The following is a 17546-nucleotide window of genomic DNA, read 5'->3' as shown; positions in this document are numbered from 1 at the left end:
GTTTGGTGCTGGGGAGGCAGTGCACAGTAGGTTTTTAAAGCTTTTCTTCTGAAAAGTACGCAGATCAGAGGAATGAGAGTGAAACAGAACAAAAATGGAGGGCTGTTAAACCAAAACAGCGAGCTGAAAGATGCTAAAACACTCTGAGGGAAACTGCAGAGCCCAGTGATAATTCTCTGAAAGTTTTCACATCACATTACAGTTTGATCCTGTGGCAATTTGAACATATTGATGAAAGCTGCTTTAAAGCCAGATATATACATATATATATTTTTAATAAAGCACTCTGTATTGTCTTTTCAAGAACTCTTAGAACTTCTGTTCCTCTGTTCAGTACTGAGGGCTCGACATAGCAAAGCTTTCTTTGCGTTGGTTGGTTCGACAAAATCAGAGATACTTTTTATTAACAAGGCTTTCATCTTCAGGCTCCCATAAAAAGCACTCTTTGACACATCATTTGACTTCTTCTTGACTCCTGCATAAAATGGACTGTGTCCCGCCTACTTTAGTCAAGAGGGACAGGTTGTTATTATGAAGTTATGATGAGGCAAGAAAGAAAGAAAGAAAGAAGATTTACTAAGAATACTAACTGCACGAAGACCCGACCTATACTAGATTGCTGGGGCCGATGCTGATAGACATATTAGAGAGTAAAAAAATTCTGACTTCGATATATTGGCCGATACTCTTAATACAGAATACAGAACATAACAAAATATATAGATAAGAGAACATATTTTGCAGTGATCCCTTCAAAGTGATTAATATTTATGACAAAGATATGTTATGGAGGCAAGATAATTTACAGTTACAATAAATTTATTGTCCAAAAATGGTATCAGGACAGCACAATAGTATTTTTAATAATTCTAAGTAATTATAAATAAAGAAAAAAACACAAATTAGACAGCATGTATGTCAATACCTATGTAGACTGTTTTAGCTGTGATAGGACAATATCAGATAATACAATCAGTATTACAGTAATACAACCTGCTGCTGATAAAGAGACAAAAAGAAAAAGTCTAAATGCCAAGTGGTGTTGAAGTTTGACCACTTTTGAGATGAGAAGAGCTACCCCACCAAAGTAAAATATCACTTTAAAAATGAATTTATAGTGGTGTCTCAGTGGGCTAATGCCTGAATGACTTTGGTTTGAACGTAGCTTGCAGCCTTTGGTATATGTCATCCCTGATCTCTCTCTGCAATTTTCTCTGTCAGCCGGCACCATGTATGTCTAGTAAAGCATTGAAATGCTACAAAAGTCCCTATATTAAAATATGACAGTGAAGTGAATTTCTATGAAAACCTGGAATCATGATGTCAGATATTCTGTTCGGAGCTATCAGCTTGTGTAGTGCATTTTAATTGGATCAGATATCATAACATAGGCGGCATCATTATCAGGATTTCTTTAGAATAGAATTCAGTGGTTCTCTGTTCCACTTCAGTAACATAATGGCCCATTCTCACTGTGAGATAGACAGAATTGCCTAATAGAGATTTCTTTCTGATGATGCTGAAGAGACCAACTTAATCCCTCGAAAAAGAAAATTGGCTTTTTGAGTGTGCACGTGGGTGTGCGTGTGTGTGTGAGGCTGTGTGCGTGTGCATGAATGCATTAGAGAAAACCACAACTCCCTCTAGAGAGATTTATCTTTGCTGATTTTTTGGCTCCAAGAGGGTGATAACTGATAAGGTAATGGACAACATACAGTAGTACATTTTGCTGAATTCATCCCCCAACAACCATATCTTTTCTCTCCTCTAGTACCATTTCTTCTTTCTTCTTCTGCACTTCTACCACACCCCTCTCCGCTCTTCTCCGCTCTTCTCCTCTCCTCTCCTCTCCTCTCCTCTCCTCTCCTCTCCTCTCCTCTCCTCTCCTCTCCTCTCCTCTCCTCTCCTCTCCCTAAGTGCTGAAAGGGCAGCACTTGTTCTGACAATTATGAGTTTATTATCAGAACATGATCTTAACTGTGGAACAGAACAAGAGGAGAACAGACAGGGAGACGCAGATGGTATCAGGAAAACGAAAGAGGGAGATAATAGTCAAATCTTGAAGGGACTGAAGAATAAGGGCGTGAGGGAAGAAGGGAGGCAAACAGATTTGACTTAAATTACTTGTGATAAGGATGAATGAAGGAAGGCAAGCCTCTGTGTGTGTGTGTGTGTGTGTGTGTGTGTGTGTGTGTGTGTGTGTGTGTGTGTGTGTGTGTGTGTCAGTGTGTATCCGGGAGAGATTCTGCTTGTGCGCATGTTTGAGAACATAAGTGCAGATTAATTAAACTTCAGAGGGAATCGATAATGCTTTTATTTCTGGACTTAATCGATAACGTGATGCCCCTGAAATTAAACAGTTATGCCCCCAGCCGTGTGTTTTTGTTTGTGTGTGCACGTGTCAGCATGTGTGGAGGCACGTCTACTAATCGCACAGCTACTGCCAACACAGTTGTACAAAGACACTGACTCCCAGAGCCATCTTTCATCTTCTAATTGAATACCGAAGACAAATACACGCACACACACACACACACACAGTCTGTTGAGAAATTGTTTCTTTGATGCCGCAGTGGTTAGATGTCTTGTTTCATTTGAACATACAGTATGTATGCAGTGCTACCGTCACACTGATGCATATGTGATGTAAATGTGGACTGCTCTTGCCCTGTCTTACAAGGTATTTGCAGCATATGGACCATGATAGTCTCCATTTGTCCAGGTGACAATTCATTTCAAAGTGCATAGCTGCAGATGGGAAGTAAATTAAAGGAGAAACATGAATGAATGAGTTAAGAAACATACTGAATGCAGATGTTTATACACTGGGAATTCAACTTGCTGACATGCATTCTCAATTACCAGTTACAGTCGTCTCTCTGAGATATATTTCTGTAAAGGTCCAGTGTGTAAAATTTACAGGGATCTATTGGCAGAATATGGCAGAAATTAATTGAAATATTCATAAGTATGTTGTCGTTAGTGTATAAACACCTGAACGTAAGAATAAATGGATCTTGCGTAAGAACATTTTCGTATTCTTATCTTACTATTTTTCGTTTGAAGGGCTCATATGAACGTGCCACGTCAGATTCTGCTAACCTCAGATAACTGTGTAAATCAGCCTGTGTGCATTTGAGTGCATGGGCATTATTAACACCCCAACTATACCATATAAGGCTACGCTTCCTGCACTATATGCCAGGAAGTGTTTGCTCATGAAATCAGCATCAAAAAGAAAAAAGGACAACTTTACTGGTTTGGAGACTGAAGTCCTGCTTTAAGAGATCCATAAAGGAAAGTCTGTCATCTTAACAGCATCAGCAATGGAATTAAGAAACCTGCTAAAGCAAAGAACGGGAAAAAAAACAAGTTCTTTTATTGCTGTGTTACCTGAGGGTCGGATAGTCACTGAAATAAAGAAATGTCTCGATATGAAAATGGCTTCAAAGAAAAAGAAAAAAAACACCTCACCACAGCATGTTGATGACAGCAGCAGTAGGAGGAGGGGGGGTCAAGGGGAAACTTCCATCACGGAGATAGAGGACAGAATAAATGAGGATGTTCCCCTGGACAGTGACTTCATAAACCTGCATGTAAAGATATACTGCCAATACACCTGACAACTTATAATACATCATTAAACTAATGATGACGGTCTTTTAGGACTGTCCCCGATAGTCAAAGGTTCGAATAATTAGTCGGAGCTCCTGTAGTCAACTGAGATTTGAGCATTTGCTTTCTTTTTCTTTTATCAGTCAGTGTGCATTACAGTTGCAGGATAAAATAGATAGAAGCTTACAAAAATGCACAGGGAGAACATTTCAATGAGGAATTAAACAGAATTATCATAAATATATTTCTATATTAGCTGGTGCACCTATTAAAAAATACAAACCGAGTCTCAAAAGCAGAGCAGGTATCGCTTGTTTGTTTGTGCTTGTTTTCGCCAGACAGGCTCAGATTGTTATTGTTATTGTCTGACAACATTATGGAAAGGATCATGACAGTGAGAGACCTTATTTTAAACAGTAAGATATGTTTTGTTTAACCAGAAACAGCTGTTTAATTGCTCTCACCCAATTCACCACACTTATTTTGCATCGGTATCAGCTTCATTCAAACTTTACAGAAGCTAAAATAGACTTGCCAAAATGTCTTGGTTTGTCTTTCCACTGTCCCATCAATCACCAACACTGGTTTGGTTTAAATAAATCCTTAATTCACGGCATAAAGGAGCATGAGCATGCAGTGCAGGTGATGCTGGACAGTGGCTGCAGCCTCAGGAGAGAGGCTCTGAAGGTCCACTGATTTTATAACTAAACAACAGATCATAATGTACTGAAGCTGCTGAGTGATAATATTTTACAGTGTTCAATATCCTTTTACCTTCTTACCTTATCACCACGGTAAGTATCCACTGTTTTTCAGAAATCTATGTTCTGGCCCGAGACGCTTGGACAGGAAGGGTGAGGAGAAGAGTTTGCAATCTGCACGCTCAGTGCTAGCTGCCACCAAATCCTACACACTGGTCCTTTAAATGTCCTGTATCTAAGTAACCAGTCTCTCATCAGCTTTTATCTTCTGTGCATGTGTATAACAAAGACTTCAGACAGCGAAAGTATCACTGTATAACTGACAGGACAGATTATTATCGGTAGAAATGCGTCCTTTGTTCAGAATAATTCCATCCAAAGTCCAACTGAAACGGAAACTAATTCAAAGTACCCTCAAGAGGTCTGAATATGTTTCCACCACTACACATCTGATTATTTGTTAAATTCAGGCACATTCACTGTGTGAAGAGAAGCTGTGCTCACTCTAGCCTGTCTCTAACTGAAGTGTCAGTCCCACACATACACACATACACACACACACACACACACACACACACACACACACACACACACACACACACACACACACACACAGGTATCATATCAATACTACATTTAAAATAATAGCATTGAAGTTGTTCAGGAGGTGCGTGCTTGCACTTATCTCCATTGCAAAATGTAATGGAGATAAATGTGTACGTGTTGTGACCTTTTTTTCATTTTCTCTTTTGTGCATCCGGCACCTGCTTGACTCATGTTAATGTGTGGTGCTCTGTAGTGTTGTCATGATACTGGAATTTCTAATTTTTTGTACAATATTTGATACAGTTTACCAACATTAAGGGCATAAAAGTTTAGATTTTTATTAAAAGATAAATATATCAAGGTTATATATATTTACACACATGGATGAACATAGTATGAGGTGACACACATTTTCACAGTGATAAACTACTAAATGACAAAATTTGAATTAATGTTTACAATGTATCAGAATATCAATTGCTCAATCAGGTTTTTTTTATCAGATTGAAATTGCACCAGTAGTCAAGTAATTTGTTGTTTTTTTCCCTCTCCTGCTTCCATTTCAATTCCCTTTTTCACATCACTTTTTCTGCCTTCTCTGTTTCTTCCCCGTTTCATCTCCCCTCTGCCTCTTTTGTCTTCTCCCACTCTCTCCTTTTTATCTTCCCTCTTTCGCCCTCGTTACCGCATCCACAGAGCGTCCCCAGCCACCCAGGAAGTTGTCTGCTCCTCAGGACGGGGTTGAATCTCGCCGTCTCCGCCTCCACTGGGTGACAGGCGGCTCAGGCTCCTCCCCGCTGAGGTACTTCACTCTGCAGGTCAAAGAGCTGCCCAGTGGGGACTGGAACACACACACCGCTGACATCCCATACAACGTGACCACCTGGACTGTTGAAAGGTACATGGGCACATATGTACAGTCACACACACACACACACACACACACACACACACACACACACGTATGTGCTTGTGTGGTGACAGTGCAGTAATTTTTCAGTGCTAACTGACTGTTCATTAAACCTCTCCCCCAAAACAGGTGATTGGCAAATCATGGCAACCGTAATTATGTGCGGCAGCCAAGCGTTTTTTAGTGTTTCCAAAACCAAAAACGCACGAGCCAAAATGTATGATGGCTTAAGGAGTGCTCTAATGTAAGCTGTGAACCTTAGCATGACTAGCTAATTAGCATGATAATAACCAGCATTACTTCCATGAAGTCTTAGTCATACTTAAGTCATATTTTGTGGGTTACATTATAAAAAGCTCCATTCACAACATCCACATTTCATTTCCCCGCTGTGTGGAAGCCAGTCCTGGATCACAGTGTAGATTAACGTTGGCATCTGTGTCCCGAGGTCTCATTTCTAAAACAGTGCGTAGGATCCGGACTTAAAGTGTACATGCACACAAAAGCTGAAAATGGCTTGCACCAAAAAAAAAATCAGACTTATAAAACCATGCGTATGCAAACCTGCAGGCAATGTTCCATTTATAACTCACAGTCCACCTGGAAATGTGGACACATGGAGCAGCCACATAACCCGTCCTCTACATTTCCAAATTCAAGCATAAATGGTCAGTTCAAAGCACCTCATGATGAGTGATACATAGAAATAAAAATCACAACTTCAAACAATTAAAGGTCTTTAAAATCTAAAACTAACAACACCTACTGATAGCTTAAGTATGAAAAATGTGCAATTATGATCATCTTTGTTTTCAAATATATTTTTTGTGAAAATGTCGTCTCTTTAAAGTTGTTTTCCACATTTCCGTCAACTCTGTCAACAAAGTTTTTTACACAAACATGATTTAATCAGGCATGAAAAGGTTTAGCCATACCTTAAGGACCCCTTTCTCACTTCCTGTTTTTAAAAGGGTGGGAATACTGCTTAAGTACTGATAAGCTTTATTACTTTTTTGGTAAATTCATTTAATGATATTGCTATCAAATGTATCTCAACCATAAAATTTAACTTTGCAGCTCTTCTAAATGAATTATGGTTTAAACGTGTATTTTGATTAGCATTCAGATCACTATTAGCAACTTTAAAAAATAAAATGGCTACTCACTACGACTATGCTGTGAAATAAAAAAACGTAACATTTTGTTGACATGAACTCAATCAGACTTTACATCTGACGGAGAGTTTGGACTTTACCTGGGTTAGTTTTAGATATTGCCTTTTCCCTAATCCCCTGGACCACCACTTGGGAACGTGACAGGAGCCAAGCACATATTTAAGACTCTTTTACAAGATTCTTGAAATCTCTATAACTAGTCAGCGGAGACGGTGTTTTCAAGTATTTTATCAAGCTAAGATTAGCTTGATTAGCTGGGGAGTTATAACTAATAAAAACTGCAGGGACAGCTGTCATTTCAGCCAAGAAAATCAATGTTGGACAGTTGTCTGAAATCCCACTGTTTCAAAAATTACAAAGAATTTCAAGTGGTAAAGCTGCCACCCTTATCATTGTAAACTGCGTATGTGCTGTGCAAGAACTTGACAGGCATAGCAACAGTATCTAAGAGCAGTCAATTAGGCCATCTCAAACATCCTTGGAGAAAACAGGAATAAAAATTCCTCATTACTGTTTTTCGCCTCCATTACGGAACCCTAGCGTGGACATTTTGTGCAGCATGACGTGCTGGACTTCATCAGTTAAAGCAATCTGTAAAACAATTGTGTAATGTTAATGCATCCTTGGGGAGAAGAGTGGACAGAGGGGGGGATGCTGTGAATTGTCAAAGCAAACAACAGAGAATTAGAACACAGAAGGAAAAAAATTATTTATTTAGCACATGACATGCTGAAAAGGTTTGTGGAGCAAAAACAAGACATTAACCACAAAAAAACACCAGGGAGAAGAGAGTAATCAAATCAGTGTAGAAATGTGGAGGATCTCAGTCACCTAATCACACAGACACAGCAGGAGCAGCTCTCTGTTTTTTTCTCCTAATACCTTTATTTTCTCATTCTGCCTTTGTGCTTTCAAGTGTGTGTGTGCCGTTTGTCCATTGTCTCTCTCTACAACCATTTTTACCTTTTCATCTGCCATTCCTCTTGTTGTCACCACCTCCCTTCCTCCCTCCATCCACCCATCAAAAGCCAGCCAATGCTTTCAACAACCATAAGGCATGTGTTTCCTTCATTCATCCTCAAGCATCACGTCCACTCATCCACTGGAAGAGGGCGTCATTCCCATCGCATGTCTTCCTTTTGTGTCCCTCTATTTTTATCCCTGCATCCTCTTCTCCCTGGTGAAGCTGTCATAATGGCAGTGGGTGATGGTGGTCAGACTGGATGGCTACTCCAGCATCCCTGACAGCCTGAGTAGCAGATCTATGATGAGGCTTCACTAGTGTTGTGTAAAGTGTGTGTGTTCCCCATGTGTATCTTCTGCTTCGTGACTGTTTGTGAGCACTCCATCGCGAGCTATCACAGGGCTATTTGAGATGCTGAAGAGTGTCTGCATCAGCCTGTTTCCACCTGCCTCGGGGAGAGTCTATCTGCCATGATGGTGGTGCTGCTGCTGTTGTTGTTTTGATGCCGTTTTCGAGCTCATTCTATCACTGAATGCTCTCATTACAGCGCCGGATGGAGGAATTAGCTTACATCTCCACATGCTCACACTCATACTTACTTGTTATCTATCCTTAATTGTTGTTTTCCACCGAGACATCTTTGGAACCAAAACATTGAAGTCCCCAGGCTGATGCACACACAGACACACACATACAGTACACACACACTTCCAAACACTGTCCTTAACATCCTCCCACTGCTGTTGGTACCCCACCCTCTATGAGCCTGGTGCCTTTGATGTTCCACTCCTACGAAACCCACAACCCCATAGGGCCTTTTCTTGTCCCTTATTGGGCCCGGCTCATTATTATACAAGAAGACACTTGAGCAGTTCTCCTGTTGCCTGCTGAATTTCTAACTGGTTGTCTGTAGTCTGTGAGGCACTCGGTAAATAAATTCAAGAGATGGACCTTCTGAAGTAAGAATATATGTGAGCAGTGGAAGAAAGGGGAGTGGAATGACTTCTCCATACAAATTATTAAATTGCTCTTGTTAACTCCTGTTAATAATAGGTTAGATCAATAAAAAATGAGGGAGAAATGACTGTTTTGCTCCAGACTGTCCTTTTTAAATTTTAATCAATTTCCCACGGTGTGCAGGAGTGAGTACATTTAAACTATTAGCATGCTGTAAGGCACCATAGCGCAGACTTGTTCAGCTCGTCTCTAACAATGGGTGCGTGTTCATTGGGCTGATTGTAAGTGGCCCTAGAGTAAAGTGTTTTCAAAATGACTGATGTAAATTGTTATTCTGTGCTTAGTAATGCATTCACCTTGCACAGAGGAGAAATGCAGATAAGATGTTGTGGTACTGTAGTATGGCAGTAAAAATACTTTGGCAGTGGAGACAATTAAGAAAGGTGTAAGATGATTTTTATTCAAGTCCTTGTCTGCTCTTCAAAGGCCACTGAGAGTGCAAAACATGTCTGTGCAAGGGGGATAAGTTATTCCCAAAGTGTTAAAGCTACCCAGTGGAGTTTTTTTTTTTTACCACTTGTGGTGCTGTAGAGTATTGTTTGATGAGAGGGTTATTGTATTGTCTGTATCTTCAATGTGCATTTTTTGTGTTTTTGTGGTGAAGTAAGAGGAGAAGAAGAAACTTGATATAGGCAATGCAGAGACAAAACATTCGGAAGAAGGATTTACAAAAGTCTTTTGTTTGTGAGGTCTTACGGAGACTCACAGTGCTCTTTGGCTGGAAACCTTGAGTGGCTAAGAAGTCCTTTTACTGGCTGAATTATAAATGCAATGCATGCATCAATTGTTTTAGTAATAAAGTCACACTGAAAAAATATTGTAAATCTTGTATGAGGATCAAGTCCCACACTGCCCAAGTTAGGTCAAAAAATAATTTTGAAATAAAGTGGAATTGTCATTTTAATGATTAATGAATGCAAATATTTATTTTAAAAAACTTTCCTAGGTTAGCAGCACAAAAAATGGATGGATAGATATTTTCTCCTCTCGTCCATCTGAACAAGTGTATTTTATATTTTTATTATTATAATTTTCAATTAAATTAAACTGCCAAAATCCAGACAATAAAAAAATAAGAGATGTGTCAGGAGAGGCCATGAAGCTGCAGGCTTATACAATACACCCCCCCTCCTTTTAGAAGAACAACAAACAATAACAAAGTTTAATAAAGGTAAAACTAAGCCAGGAAAATGCAGCAAAAAGAAGACAGCAAGAAACACACGATGAGCAATAAAACTAACCAATCAGTAAGCAACGATCAAAACAAAGAAATACAGAAAGAAAGAATAGAAAATAATGAGACATCATGAATTAAATGTGATGGCAAATTCCTTTTGAAAAATTCTAAACATGAGAAGCTCTTAATAACACGTACCTTTGTGTTTCATATTTTTACAACACATTTCCTGAGGGAGTTCTGGTCATGTTTCATTTTATTAAAGGGAAGGTGAAAATGATCAACCTGTCTAGTGTTTTAAGAATGAATTTGACAATTAAATTTGAAGAAGCTGCCAAACGATGATGGTAAAAAAAAAATGCAAGACGATATATGTGTTTATTAACACACGTATCCGATGAATATTTATGTCACATAAAGGCTGCTCAGTTTTCTGAATGGGGGACAGAGGCCTTGTAAGAGTTTGAGAGAGCTGCCACTCTTATAAATTGTTTTTGCAGCAAATAAAGTCAATGAAGATTGGAGGAGTATGTGTTTGCCCAAACAATATTACCATAAATCAAATAAAGATAAATCATGGAATAGTATAAAGTTAATAAACAGGAGGCATTTATTAAATTTTGTAGTCTGACGATCCCCAGTGACTTCACTGTTTTGTTATGAATAAAATTAATGGGGTTTTTTTGTTTTTTTTTTTCAATTTAGTTTCTCATCAACTAAGATGCCCAAAATAAGAGTGGGGAGAAATTTATTTTCCCCCTGCTGATATAATCCCTTTCATACCGACTGCCCCTTACCACAAATATTATGAAATTTGACTTTGTAATATTTAACGAGAGCTTACTGAGTTGAAACTTAAAATTCTGACCATATTTATAGTCTAAGTTTAATGAGAAAAATCATATTGGTATCATCAGCAAACAATATAGGGAAAGAAAATGTACAAACCAATAAAAAATCATTAATGTAAATCAGAAACAGTAAGAGTCCCAGAATAAATCTTTGTGGTACACCACATTAAATGAAGTGTATCTGAAGCACAACCATCTGAATCTGTTTGTGACTGCAGGCTGAAGCCCTTTACATCATACAAGTTTCGGATGCTGGCCACCAACGATGTAGGAGACAGTCTCCTCAGCAAGGAGACGGAGGCTGTTACGACTCTACAGGATGGTAAGAGACTGGGAACACTGGTGGAGCAGTGGAGGAAAGACGGCGATGGAACACAAAAATATGTGGATTTGGAAATGTAACACAGAAGGACTGTAATAGGATGAACAGAAGCATCTCTGTCTTTGTCTCCCTCACTCTTTTTCTCTGTGTTTTCTGTCCAGTGCCTGATGAGCCTCCAGTGGTCCTCGCAGTGAAACCAACAACCACTACCTCAGTCCTTGTGCAGTGGAAGGTATTTCTCAGACTTCTAACACAGCAGCGATCCCAGAGAAACACATGCATTATATACACGCAGACTCACACAGCAAAACTTTGAGTGCAGTTTAATCACCTACTTGGAGAATGAGACCCCATAGACGTAGATAGAGAGGCAATGTTTGTACGTGTTTGTGCTTCGTGTGTGTTTGTGTCTGTGGATGCAATTATCATTATTTATTGAACCAGCAAAGGTCAGAGGGCAGCACCGACAGATTGGAGGGATGGCATGAGGGAGGCACGGACAGACGGAGGGACAGACAGTCCTGGCTGGAGGAGAGAAATGATCAAAATCTTAATGAGGATATACCAGCAGGGCAGATATTAGAGGGCGAGAGAAGCAAACATCAGCAGTGTACAACAACAGAGGAGGAAAATAAGAGAGAAACAGGAAAATAGAGGTGGTTTAGAGCAACAGTGACATGTGAATAGACGGTAAATAGAGCCTGGCTTCTTCACTGCGTGTCACTCTGCCTCTACTGTTTGGAAGTGTCGTCTCTCACTCCTTCTAGCCTTATGTCAAAGCAGAAGGAGGCAATGAAAAACAAAGTCACCAGCAATTTCATCATCCTTTACAAGAGTGCCAAACCCACTGAAGCATCACTTTGTCTGTGCGGGTTACAGCCAGTCCAATCCACCAGCCGTTTAAAGTGGACTCTGCTGATAAAATGCCGCTCTGCCAGCCTGCCTGTGTCCTGTCAGTCACCTCGCTGCACCAAGAAAATGAAAATGAGCTCAGTGCAGAATTCTCAGAAGTTTCTTTGTGAAAAATGGAGTACTAATACTTCTTTACATGTGCCTCTTTGTGCTTTTTTGCATGTTTTCAGCGTCCCGATGACAGCACTGTTAACGGGATGTTGACTGGATACCGGCTGTATTACAGAGAGCTTCAAGTAAACACCTCCACTGTCACTGACACAGAAGTTCAGGCGACCAAAAACAACACCACAAGTGCCATCATTACAAGTGAGTAGTCCTGATACTAACTGCTACACCCTACCCTGGACTTTGCTTTGAAGATATTTAAAATGTCCAACTGTTAGCATGTTTACAGCCTGGTAAAAAAAAATAGTTTTTCATCTCTAGAGTTAATTTTTTTTTATTTCATCACACAACTGTACAGGGAGTGACTTTTTAATTTGTACATAATTAAGGACGTGCCCACTTTGACTGACAGATGGGTGATGTCAGATGCCGAGCTGCTAGGTAGCCACTTAATTCGGGTCGCCTCAGCTGCACCCGCTCTCCACCTCTTTGCCCATTTTCGGTTTTAGCCAAGTAGATGGAGTCAGGAACTTCCAAGATGGCGACAGCCAGAGTCAACATACATTTAAGTTCAAAATGGTTCTTGAGAAATCTGTGAGTAATGTCACAAAGACTGTGTACATGTTTCTGTATAGTTTATGGTCCTCCTACAGTACATATGCAGTTTACAGTGAAAAAGTGTCACTTGTACCAAATTCTTGGTAGTTATAACTGTTACAACCAAACTATTGTTTTTTGATTGTTTGTTTTTCAGTTTTTATCAGCTGTTGATAGCTTAGCTAATAAAGATTAAAAGCAAATTCTATGGTTCACTTTTCAGTTTTCCCAGCTGACAAAGAACATTATAAAAAGATCTTAAATGAACTTTATTATCTGTATACGTATTTTGCTAAAAGACTGAGGCTGAAGTTGTTTGTCCCAGGCAAAGGCTATTCGTCCTCACAGGTGCTGATCCATGAGGAAATTGAAGTGGAAATTAAAAATTAAAAAGCAGCAATGTTCTTGTATTGCCTGTGTGTGTAGAGCTAGATAGTCTTGGTACTCTTACTATGATAATGAAAAAATATAAATGTAAATTCAGACTGTTATTTCATTTCAGCCAAACTGAATTTGCAGCTTACATAATTATTTTCAATTGCTTTGCTTTTAACATTACAAGAGAAAAGCTTTTAGGATGGAGACTAATCAATGTATCTGGCAAACATTATGCTATCTCAGGTAACGCTGGCTGGATTTACAGAACTGTTAACGTTATCCTAAACTCTCATAGCATTCCTATATAGCAAATGTGTTAGGCATGAATGAGGCTTTTTTTATGTAAATTACAACCCCACAAACTAATTAAGTTATTTCTTGGCCTAGGAAATGACTCGTGGCTGTTACTGTTGGTAGGAAGCTAGCAGTCAGTCCTTCCAGGATTTCATTGGTCTTTTTTGGGATTGTTGAGGCCTCAAATGCCTGATTTCATGGCAGCTTTTCAAAAAAATTGCAGTGTGTGTTGGGCATTGGCATTTTTTTGCAATGAAATTGCAGGACCAAGTGAAAATTACAAAAGAAAGTTGCAATCTTTTTGTACAATTCATTAAAAATCAAATTCAACTGTTTGTAGTGTTCTGACCTAACCTTCACAAAAAGGATCAGAATTACAAATATTGTAAAAATATTTATATGAAATATTTGTCAAGTGCACAGAGGGGAGTTGATACTCAGTCAAAACTCATTGAACGACTACAACCTTATGTACACCTCTTCAGCATGTTGAGAAATCCAAAACCAGACTAATCTTCCATGCATAGGTGCTGTTGGACGATTGCTGTTCTTGAGAGGGGTTTAGCAAATGGTTAATTGTTTTAGGATTTTAGAGAGCTGACTGTAACTACAGTCACTCGAGTAAGTATTGTCTGATGTATGTACATGGCAGATAATTCACTCCATTTTTGTTGTCAGACACTTAATACAATGGTGACTGCACCATGAATTCCACATCATTACCAAGGCTGGCTGCATTGAAATCATTGATATGAAAATATGTCAGTGAATGTACCTGCATTACGTAAAAGCACAAAAGGAACAATATGATAGTGAAGGTCAGAGGTGAAAAAGGATTTTTGTAACAGTCAGTACTTTGACAAAGAAGTAAAGGGTTTATAACTCAACCATCATACTTGTGTGTGTATTACTTGAACGATCTTTTTAATGGTCGATTCTGCGATGCAAAGTTGGCATTTCTCTTGTTACCCATTTTGTAGGGGGTTGGTATTTAGAGGTCTAATAATAAAAAAGAAGAAAAAGAAGTTTTCAAATGCACTCCTATCAGAGCAGGGACAAAGAATGGACTGTACGGCCATGATGAGAGATTGACCAAATGGTCCATGTCGGACTTCTGTTTTCTTCTAAGGTTCTGCAGTATTAAAATATTCCTATTCACTGTTCAGCCTAAAGTGCTTTGTACGTGTTTTAGATTGAGCTAGATTGGACAAGTCTCTTTCCATCCAACATTCAGTCTGACAATGGTATTGAACAGGTTCATCTTGAACACACTCTTTTTTTTTTGAATGCATTATAATTGCACAGTCTATTGTTGAACTTGAAAAAAAGTATTGATTTACTCTCTCTCCATCTTTCTCTCACTCTTCCCAAGCCAAGAGCACCTTTAAGACAGTTAGCAGTGCCTCGCTAACAGAGTTTGAGTTGACACGTAAGTAATTTAACATGGAACTGTGACGTCAATCTCTTTGGTTGTGGTTTACATTTTGTTTTAGTAAACTTGATAAGCAAACTGCTTGTAGAATAAGAAGAACAAGAGTCAACAACAGCTAACATATGTGCTTGTACGCATGTTTTATATATGAAAATGTATTTTTATTTCTTTGTAGAACTGAAGAAGTTCAAACGCTACCAGATTTTTATGACAAGCTACAATATCATCGGAGAGAGCCCGCCTTCCACTCCGGTCGAGGTGTCTGTTGGAGAGGCAGGTGGGTGGAAACTCGAGGAAACTGTTAGATTGGTCATAATTTCAGTTTGTGATAAACATATCCTCTTATTCATGTTTAATAATAATAATAATAATAAGAATAACAGTTATATAGCACCTTTCGAGGTGATGATGTCACAAAGTGCCTCACAAAAGCAAAAGAGCAGATAAGAGACAGAGCAAGAGTCATTAAACATTAAAAGCAGACAACCAATGAGAAACAAAAATAAACAGAGCAGATTAAACAAAAACAAGTCCAAGCAATTGGGTCTTGAGTTGCTTTTTAAACATGTCAGTAATGTCCACAGATCATAGGTCTTATGGGAGAGATACAGCTACGACCTCAAAAATACAGTCTCTATTTGTGTTGAGCCTGAAGCAAGGAACAACCAACAGACCCCCATCAGAAGACCTTACATTCCTTGGCAGCAGCTTTTTGGACTACTTGTAAGCAGTTTAAGAATATCTTACTAAGCCAGGTGAAAAGGGAATTGTAATAATGAAGACAGGAGGAAATAAACACATGAATAATCACCTTCCTCTCATCTATGGACTAAATGGGCCTGAGTTTAGTGATGTTTCTCAGCTAGTCGAAACAGGAGTGGAACAAACAGTTTACATGCTGGTCAAGACCCAGAGCCTGGCCCGTGGAGATGCCGAGATTACGGAGGGTAAGTTTTACAGAGAAAGATAAAGAATCAGGGCTTTCCATCACCCTTTAGGAAGAAATAAGAACTTCTGATTTGTCAGTATTTAGCTGCAGAGAATGATCTGCCATCCTATCTGTTGAGGCAATTTAGTAGAACTGACAGTTTTTAAACATTTTGAGGCTTGTATAATTGAATGTCATCTGCATAACAATGGTAGGATTACTTATTAACTGCCCAAGAGAAGGCAAGTACAAAGCAAACAGCAACAGAACCTTGGGGAACACCACATATTCAGTAAGATTCAGTGACAGTAGCCGAGAAAGTCTACAGATGCGACGAGAACCAATCTCTGCCTTCAGATTTATAATGCCAGAGAAGCAGTCTTAGTGTTGAATGTTGTTTTTCAGTCTTCCTCTCTCCCCTGTGCTAAGCATTGCTGTTACAAGGCTGCATTTTGTGTACATAAAGAAACATTTAATTTAAGTCTTTAGCTCGTTGCTCTTCTTCCATCAGGTACTGTGGGGAATAAAGATCTTTCTTCTTCTTTTAATTTAAACTTCTCATTTCTCGATTCTCAAGACATCTCCTCGTTTTCTAAGCATGAAAACACATTCTTGACCTTGGAAATAGTTTAACAGATCAATCCCATCTCAGTGTCCTCTTACTTCTTCGAGTGCTTTCTTAGTTAATGTTATTTTTTATCAGTCTGTATCAGAGTGAAAAGCCTCCAAAACCAGGGGAAATCATGATGATAACTAGATACTTAACTAGGAAATGCTCTCAGAGGCAGTTCACTGAGGAGTGATGGTTCAAATAGGTAATACAGGAATCATATTTGCAGACTGAAGTCTGATTGGCAGGAAATTATGGCTGCTCCTTCCTGTTCCATTTCTCCCGGCATTATTTCAAACTGACCAGCTGCCGCAAAATTCTGAAAATGACCATTGTTCCTTTTGTAGATGCAATTTTGATGAACAATCACAGTCAGTGGCAAGCTCACTGACAAAAATCATTGCATTTTCTGTGACTACTTCCTGTGTTTTGCCAGTTAAGTGTTTTTAAGGTGAAGCTGCAGCAGTAGGAAATGTTCAGTTTGCATAAACAGTAACTTTATACAGCGTTTTTCCAGTTCATAATACTGCTAATTAGGAATTTGCTCACTTGTTACATACATATGAGCTCAGAGCTAGTAACCTGGTTTAAACTGTGATTGAGATTGATTTGTCTGCTTTCTGTCACTCTTGTCGTTCTCTCCTTCTCTTCTCTTTCTTGCTTTGTCCTGTTCACGCCTCCTGTCTTGCTCTCACCCCTTGAGTGACATTGCCTTTGAGAAGCTCACTGGTGTTTCATAACTGTGTGTGTGTGTGTGTGTGTGTGTGTGTGTGTGTGTGTGTGTGTGTGTGTGTGTGTGTGTGTGTGTGTGTGTATGGGGGGAGGGGGGCTGTGGACACATCTGAATATCGTCAAGAGCTGCACAAGGTCATCTATTTTGTAGCAGTGGCCCAACCCCTGTTTAACTTTGATCAGAGTCAAACGGTGGATCCATTTGACAGACAGTAGTGCAAATAAATCTCAGACACGCACACAAACAGACACGCACACACACCACTACTGCAAGGCA

The 17546-nt window shown here is 39.2% G+C and overlaps 1 protein-coding gene across 1 annotated transcript in view; it reads left to right on the top strand.

Annotated features, from left to right (window-relative positions):
- Positions 1-17546, top strand: part of LOC146329694 (protein sidekick-1-like) — a 334563-nt gene that overhangs the window by 296191 nt on the left and 20826 nt on the right. Inside the window, exons 31-36 of the mRNA XM_084714965.1 lie at positions 5559-5760; positions 11175-11278; positions 11440-11510; positions 12361-12499; positions 14940-14996; positions 15175-15276. Coding sequence (XP_084571091.1) covers positions 5559-5760; positions 11175-11278; positions 11440-11510; positions 12361-12499; positions 14940-14996; positions 15175-15276 — 675 coding nt within the window. The remainder of the gene's footprint in view (positions 1-5558; positions 5761-11174; positions 11279-11439; positions 11511-12360; positions 12500-14939; positions 14997-15174; positions 15277-17546) is intronic.

This window comes from Lutjanus erythropterus, chromosome 3 (assembly GCF_056507025.1).
Source record: "Lutjanus erythropterus isolate fLutEry1 chromosome 3, fLutEry1.hap2, whole genome shotgun sequence".
In the NCBI taxonomy this organism is placed as follows: domain Eukaryota; kingdom Metazoa; phylum Chordata; class Actinopteri; order Lutjaniformes; family Lutjanidae; genus Lutjanus; species Lutjanus erythropterus.
The sequence above is the reverse complement of the archived record's forward strand: the minus strand, read 5'-3'. Positions and strand labels throughout refer to the sequence as shown.